Source organism: Vigna angularis, chromosome 2 (assembly GCF_016808095.1).
Source record: "Vigna angularis cultivar LongXiaoDou No.4 chromosome 2, ASM1680809v1, whole genome shotgun sequence".
NCBI classification, from domain to species: domain Eukaryota; kingdom Viridiplantae; phylum Streptophyta; class Magnoliopsida; order Fabales; family Fabaceae; genus Vigna; species Vigna angularis.
This window is the reverse complement of record NC_068971.1, coordinates 12,550,010-12,558,360: the sequence shown is the minus strand read 5'-3', so window position 1 is coordinate 12,558,360 and position 8,351 is coordinate 12,550,010. Positions and strand designations below refer to the sequence as shown.

Sequence of the window (8,351 nt, the reverse complement as noted above, 5' to 3'; positions counted from 1 at the left end):
TTCATAATTGATCCCAAATATTTGTACTGCCACTTTAAAACTGAGCAATTGCTTTGCAAGTAAAACTGAAACTGCATACAACATCTTGAAATAAATTCCGTTCATAGGAACTTTTAAGAGGAGAAAATATAAGCACAAAAATAAATTTGATTTTTCTATTACCTGAAATTATCTATTGTAACTTTTGCTCTTCTAGAATTTGAAAAGATGGTATTCAAATTGTTGTACTCAACGCTATTTCGGGGCAATTCTAAGAGTTGACTTTTTTCTACAATCAAACCATACTAGTCTAATTTTCAAAAGCACTCAAGCTTTAAAGTTGCAACGTCAAAATTTTCAAAATCAAATTCAACTAAAGTAAACACTTCTGTGTAAGTTACCGTTCACACACTTCAACTGTTGAAACTGCATTGGTGTGGGCCCACACTACAACACTTTACACGTTTACTTTTTTAACTTGAAAAACATTAGGCTTAGTCTTTTTCAATCAATTATTTATTTGTCTATTTAATCTCTTTATCAATAAAATATTTAATTCAGGTTTTCAAAATTTCAAAGAATGTGATAATTTTTAAGATTCAATAAAGTCTTCAATATTTAAAAATTAAATAACGTGGTTTTTGTGATATTGCTGTAATTATTTATAATACTTTATAAAATAACCTATTTTTGTTATGGGTATTTTGGGAAACTCTGAAACGTTCACTTGAACTTTTTTCTGATTTCTCCCTCACACTCTGATTCTACTGTCCGTTGCCAAGCGCATGAGTGCGACAAGACAACATTTTTTGTACTAAAACGCAACACAAACACTCACCTTAGTTACTTGTCGCTTTTCTTCACTTTGTGTTCTTTTGTCGCGTGCTACAAATTCTAGCGAGCACGAACGAGGCTGTTTCTGTGCTGCTTCTCTTCTGTTTTTTTTTTTCAGTTTGTTTGTGCAGGTGAAGATGGAAATGGGAGGTGCTGACGTAGCCGAAACGACGACGAATCAAGGCGAACGGAGTTCGGAGAAGAAGAGTTTGAGAACGGAGGTTGATACTTCAGCACCCTTTGAATCGGTGAAAGATGCGGTCACAATGTTTGGGGGTATTGGTTACTGGAAACCCCTTCACAGTAAGATCAGTACGTGTGTGCCTTCTCATTCAGAGGTACTCCCTCTCTCTCTCTCTCTCTCTCTAATTGAGTTGTGGCATTGCTACTTAGAGCACCGCACAAGCTGAAATGCTGCCATTTCTTTGTTTTGGTATGCCCCTCTCCCTTTTCAGTTGAAAAGGTAGTACCTTTTTTTATGGAATTTTGATGGGTGTCTCTGTTGTTTTACTTGTGTGGAGTGGGGGAAACTGGGGTTCTTTTGTTTTTTGTTTGCTGTTGTGGTAAGTTGTGATATGTTTGTATGGACCCATTTGTGCTGTTTCCTTAATGTTTGCTGTCGAAAAATTGGTTTTTTGTTGTGATTCTGGGTTGTTTCTCCTTGTTTCCTTTGGCTCGTGGGTTAAGATTAAGGAACTCTTTGAAGATTAAGGTTTAAAATTGTGGTCGCAGAGTCTATTTTTGTTGAGTTCTTGGTATTGCAGGAAATTGCAGCTACAGTTGTGGTTGTGGACTGGTTTTTTAAAATCTTGTTCAAGGTTTCAAAGATCTACAGACTCTTTCAAGGTTTAAAAAATGATTTGCAGCTGCAATTGTGGCACAATTTCAAGGCTTTTTGGGGTCTCCAGTTATAAATGGGGCCGCATTTGTTGTATTTGTTTTTAGTTTTCGGTAATGTCATGGATTGTGACAAAACCATGACTGTAGTTGTAATTTAGAACCTTGGACGTACGGTTTAGTTTCAAGTGAGGAGAGGAACTGGAAAAATAAAAGCATCTTGTTTTTAGAAGAGAACTCTTAATTGGAAGGGAAGTATCCTCATTTTCCCTTACCTCTAAACCTTTGAAGCAAACAACAAATTTTATTCAAATCCCTCTCTCATTCCTTGTTTTTATATCTGTGTTGTACGAGGATTGGATCCCATGAACTGTAGTTTAAGTCATTTATGGAGAATGCTGTTAAAATCTTAGGAAAAAAGAAAAAAAGGCTATCTTTGTATTAATTTCTTGATTGGTAAATTGGAATGAAACTATTGGTGTTTTAAGGAAAAAATTTAAATACTTCAGTAACCTGTGTTGATCTTTAACCCAAACCTATATTATGCCAATTACTAAATTGAAACTTTAATTGTGATCAGAGAACACCAAAAGCACTAAGGGATTTCTATCTACGTTTTGTCATTGGCATTATACTACTTTATCTGTTAATATTGGGTTTTTTCCTTAAATTTCCTTTTCAAGTATTTGGTTGAGTTAAATTTTCAAGTATCTCACCTATCCCCATCTTTGTTAGCAGCAGCACTCAGCAGAGCTCAGCACTGAAACACTGGAGGAGCAGGCTTCAGGATTGGAGAAAGAACTGATCTTGAAAGAAAGGGAAACTCTTGATGTGTTGAAAGAATTGGAAAGTACCAAAAAGCTTGTTGAAGAATTGAAATCAAAGATACAGAAGGAACAGTCTGAAGTGAACTTGAATCTTCAGCTTGGCGAATGTGATAGAAAATCAGTTGTTGAAGAGAATGAAGAAAAGGAAAACCAGATGAGTCAATTGAATGTTCTTCAACCTTCCAGACAAGGTTTTGCTTCCCATCTTCCATCTGTGCCGGGTTTAATATTACAGGAATTGAAGCAGGCCAAGTTGAATTTAACCAGAACTACTGTTGATCTCGCTGATGTCCGAACTTCTGTAGAATCGCTCAATAAGAAGTTAGAGAAGGAAAGAATCTCACTTGAGAAAACACGTGAGAGGTTAGCTCAAAATACTTCAAAAATATCTTCTCTTGAGGAAGAGCTAAACCATACCAGATTAAGGCTGCAAATAGCAAAAGGGGCTGAAATTAAAGATGCTTCAGATGATCCTTCGGTTATTACTAGAGAGCTCCAGCGATTGAGTTCTGAGGCCGAGAATTTCAAAATAATGGGAGAATCTGCAAAAGCAGAAGTTCTGAGAACCATGTCCGAGATTGAACAGACAAAAACCATGATAAGAACTGCTGAAATCAGATTGGTTGCAGCCAGAAAAATGAAAGAAGCTGCTAGAGCTGCAGAAGCTTTTGCCCTTGTAGAAATTAACGCATTATCTAATCATGAAAATGAGAGTTTACCTGGAAATCAGATTACTCTTTCATTTGAAGAGTATACCGCTCTGACATGCAAAGCCCATGATGCAGAGGAACAATCTAGGAAGAGAGTTGCAAATGCAATGCTTGAAGTTGATGAAACAAATTTGTCAAACATGGACATTTTGAAAAGGGTAGAAGAAGCTACAGAGGAAGTTAAAACCAGCAAGAAGGCCCTAGAAGAAGCTCTGGAAAGGGTAGAAGCTGCAAATAGAGACAAGGTAGAGGTTGAAGAGGCTTTAAGGAATTGGCGCTCGGAGGGTCACAAAAGACGCTCTATACAAAACCCCACCAAGTTCAAAACCTCTTGTTCCTCTCATCATTGGAGAGATCCTCGGTTACTAGATGTTAATGGATTAAATCTGGTAAATGATGAAGCAAAGCCCGTTCTAAAGTCAACCCTATCAATAGGACAAATACTTAGCAGAAAGCTGCTTCAACCACAAGAGTGTGAAGCTGGAGAAAGAATCTCAATGAAACAGAATGTGTCTCTGGGTCAGATGCTTGGTAAACAAAACATTGATCCACCAATTGACAGACAAATTGAGAAAGGAACTAGCCGTAAGCTGTTTTCTACCAAGAGAAATAAATTTGGATTTGCACGTTTCTCTCATATTTTGTCAAAACAGCAGAAGAATAAGAAGAAGCCAACCCTGAATTTGAGGTGATGCATTGTTTGAACTATTTGCTCAATCTAGCAGTGCCAAAAGCTAGACTATAGATGCATCTTTTTTTATCAGTGCTTGTCTGATTCTGTTGTTATTATTATGGTTGCTTGTATTTTAACAGTGTTTTTTTAAGGTTGCTATCCTGCTTGTATAATGTATATTGACTTATTATGCTAGTTGTAGAGATGATTCGTATATGAATTCATAACCTCTTCAATCGTGGTGTTGTAATTTTTCATTTGCCTAATGTTCTTTTGCTGCTATAATTTGTACACAGTTCTATGAAAAGCTAGAGTAAGAATAATATGAAGCATTTGATTGAAAACGAAATGAGATCAAAGATTGTGAAATGCATGATGAAAAACTAATGTATACGTGAGTCTAGCAGAAAACTTTCATGTCTTAATTAAAAGTTTTTTATAAATTTAGGAACTTTTTCCTTATTAAATTTTTGGTGGACTGGTCGAAGCTGCACATTAGAAGTGGAAATTGGGCTCTTATAGAACTGAATTTCCGAAATGCTCAGCAAACAAATCCATTTAAAGAGTTATTTTCCCACCGGACCCATTTTGATTTATTTTTTGAAAATGTATCCTTTGCTATTAAAATTGTTATAATTTTTATTTTAAGGTTTAATACCCAAATTTATCTTCAGTTTGGTTAACAAATCTCAATTTAATCACTTGTTAGAAAAGTGTTTGAAATAGATCTTTACTTGTAAATTTATGAGTCAAATTAGCCCATTCCGTTAAATATAACCAAATAGAGTTAATGGGATGATCATGTGGCAGTAGTTAGTGGTTACGTGTGAAAATATAATTGTGTGCGTGCTTACGTGTTGGTTAATTAGAGAAGAAAGAGTTTTGGTGTATAGGCCCAAAGCTCCTTTAGATTAAAACTAGGGTTTCTTCTTTTTTCTCTCTTGGGACAAAGTTTAGAGTCTCTTCTTCACTTCCAACCGTGGCAGCCCTACCTTCCATCAGCCCAACACCGCCGCACATCCCACTGGCCGGCCAAGACTGTCGCCGGTGACACCGATCGTTGCCAGAGTCACCGCCGACCACCGCGCCAACCTCTCCTCTCCTGCCTCTCTTCGCGTGCTAGAGAAGTACTCTCGCCTCTCCACGCTGCGCCCTCACCGCCGTGCCTCCCATCATTCTCCGCTGCCAGAGTCGTCGCCGCAACTGCATCAAACAAGGTCGTCGCTGCAACTGCATCAAACAAGGTCGTCGTCGTTGACAACGCGTGTTGCGGCAAGGGGAACCATCAGAGTTCCCCTTTCTTTTCTTCCAAAAGTTAGGGTTTCTCTCCTCCTTTTCAACTCCGCAACAGCGATGGAGACGCCACTGTGGTCCGCTCCTGTCGGGTTCATCGCTGCTGCCATTGGAGACTAAGCCCCTAGTCGCCGCCACACCTCCACTGAGCTTGGTTGGGGTTTCTCTCGTTCTCAAATTCCAAGGCATCATGGCATGGTTGGCCACGCTACTAGCTTCTTCTCCGAGTCCTCCCAAGAAAACGACGTCGCTGTCGTTCATTTTGCGCTTGTTGGGGACTCGAACGACGCCGTTCTGGAGCGCGTCGAATCTCGAGGATCGGCAATCGAGGTTGGCGTTGACGCAGCGAAGTAACCGTTGGGTGCGCCATTTCAAACAGGGCAACGAAAAGTTGTGCAGTGGTTTCGATCTTTCGGGTCCTGTGGCCATTGACGAAACGATGATCACCCTAAAGAACAAACTGAACTTTTTTATTCCTCGTCGAGTTTTTCTTCTTCGTGTGTACCTGTGTGTCTGTGAAGTTTTATGGGATTCTTTTTTGTGTGTGGTGTGTTTCAAGCTATTTTTTGGGAGGCTTGAGGAAGGAATGAATGGTGGGGTTGAATTTGAATTGAATTTGCAGAGAGAATGAAGGTTTGAATGATTTGAGAATTGAGGATTGAAGATGGAGAATGAGTTGGTTGGGATTGTTAATCTGTTTTTGGTGTGTTATGTTTTTGGTTGAAAGCAAGGGAAATAGGAGAAAAGTATGATAAGAAGGATGAGAATGGACATTCGATGGAGCTGAAGATGGTGAAAAGGTGTTGGTAGTAGTTGTGAGTGGCAAGATGGTTATGGCTGTTGGGATAAACTTAAATTTTAGGGTTTTATTAATAATTTTGTTTAAATATTATTTTATTAGTTTCTGGGTATAGTAATATTTAGTTTGATTTGATAGAGATAAAATAGGGATAAGTAGTTATGATTTTCGGTTTATCTAGGTACAATATTATTTTATGATAGATTAAGCATATTTTATTTTTAAGATAGTTGATATTTTATTTTTATTCCTCGTAATATTGTAAGTGTTATGGCTATTTAAAGCCCTTCAATTATAATGAATAATAAAGACTCAATTTCAGGAAAATATTTGAGTGTGTATTGTGAGATTTTCCCAACAATGACGATGGTTGAATATGAGTTGCTATCTTGACTGAGAATGGAGAAATTGATTTTAAAAAACCCAATTTCTTAATGAAACCCTTTCTTCTCTAATTATCCAACACGTAACCTTGCACACAAACAATTATATTTTCACACGTAACCACTAAGTACTGCCACATCATCATCCCATTAACTCTGTTTGGTTATATTTAACGGAAGGGACTAATTTGACTCATAAATTTACAGTAAGAACCTATTTCAAACACTTTTCTAACGAGAGACTAAATTGATATTTGCCAATCAAACTGGAGACAAAATTGGGTATTAAACCATATTTTAGTTGAAATACTTTAGTGAGGAATATAGCTATAATGGTTAAAATAGTTAAACATTAAATATTTTTTTTTTTAGAATTATTGTCACTTATTTTAGTTATTTTTATTTATTTAAGTTTTTTTTTTCTTTTTCTTTTACTTTGTGATGAACATGCTTTTTTCATTTACTTTGAGGGTAAATTATAATATTTATTTAAATTAGAATTTATATTTAATAGACGTTAATACGACATAAAAGTTAAAAAAAATAAATTAATATCTTCTTAGAGGAATATGTAGCAAAACCAATTAAATTATAAACGAAGTTCAATAAGTTTTGACTAATATATATATATATATATATATATATATATATATATATATATATATATATATATATATATATATATATATATATATATATATGAAATAAAGTGGACAATATTGTGACAGTGATTGTGGCATTTACTGCATAATTGATTTTGTATGCTCAATTTTTAAAATATATTTTTAATTATTAGATATATATATATATATATATAAATATATAGCAGGGGAAGAATAATACTTTAATGATTTTAAAATTTTTGCATTCATTTATTGATCATCATCAAGTCATTTAGTATTTTATCAAATAAAATATCACATATAAAAGTTAAATAAAATTATTCTATTTTCACTTTTTTTGTTTTAATTTAGAAAATAATTGAAGTCAAAATAACAAAAAATATGATTAAAAATATTTTTGTAATTTAAAGTACATTAAATTCATTCGTCCATTTTTTTATAATTGTGAATTAATTTTTAAGGTATGATATTCATTAAATAATATATTTTTAAATCAAAAAATTATTAAAGTAAAAACTAGTAGCTAAATGTAATAAGAAAATAATCTCTGTATATAAGAGAAACTTCTCATTTTAACTTTTAATTACTTATTTTTACTTCATATTGTTTGAATATTTTTTTAGGGTTAAATATGTTATTAGTCCCTAAACTATTAAGCGATTTTATTTTTCGTCTCTATTTTAAATTTTGTACGATTTGATCCCTCTCCTTAACGAAACCATAACTTTTGGTCCTCTAAAACAAACGACGTTAAAATTCAAGTGAGGTGACTAACGTATAGGCATGTGTGATGACATGTATCCTTTCTAACATTTGCCACATGTGTTTACATTTTAAATTGAAATTGATAAGTGATTAAATCAGATGACGGAGATAAGGGTTTATATACTTACTAAGTATTGGGATCTTGTTATGCGAATCAAAATTGGGGTTGATAACTTTGTTTTATCTTGAACCTAAGTCACGATTAGGGTTGTGGTTCCATCAATTTGGTTTGACGATTGTTGTTGCTCCAGTGTTTGTTTGCATTGTGTGTGTAAGAAAGGCGATTCGAAGAAGGTAATTTTGTTCTTTTCGTTTTCGTTTACTGTGACTCCATTGCTTGTTGTGCATTGTGTGAGTAAAATTTTCATTTTACAATGTAGGATTAGCAATGGTTTTTGATGTTTCTCTGCATTACATGGGGAAGTTCATGAAGAATAAGGGAATAAAATATGTGGGAGGAGAAATACATGTTATAAAAGGAATTGATCCGGACAGGTGGTCTTACTTTGAAGCAGTGGGATATGTTAGAGAATTCAAGTATGATGCAGAGTTCAAGCTATGGTGGAAGGGGGCAAAACAAAAGGCGATGAACAACCTGAGAATACTCAGTGATGACAGGGAAGCACTG

At 35.0% G+C, this 8,351-nt stretch overlaps 1 protein-coding gene across 3 annotated transcripts; it reads left to right on the top strand.

Moving 5' to 3' along the window:
- Positions 1–728: 728 nt before the first annotated feature.
- On the top strand, positions 729–4,117 carry LOC108327818 (WEB family protein At2g38370). 3 transcript variants are annotated; one of them, XM_017561534.2, is made up of 2 exons: positions 729–1,151; positions 2,392–4,117. In XM_017561534.2, the coding sequence occupies exons 1-2, from the start codon at positions 951–953 to the stop codon at positions 3,877–3,879; spliced, it is 1,689 nt and encodes a 562-aa protein (XP_017417023.1). In that variant the 5' UTR covers positions 729–950; the 3' UTR covers positions 3,880–4,117. The 3 variants fall into 3 exon arrangements, with proteins under 3 accessions (XP_017417023.1, XP_017417021.1, XP_017417022.1); XM_017561532.2 differs by having other exon boundaries at positions 2,386–4,117; XM_017561533.2 differs by having other exon boundaries at positions 730–1,151; positions 2,389–4,117.
- The last annotated feature ends 4,234 nt before the right edge of the window (positions 4,118–8,351 follow it).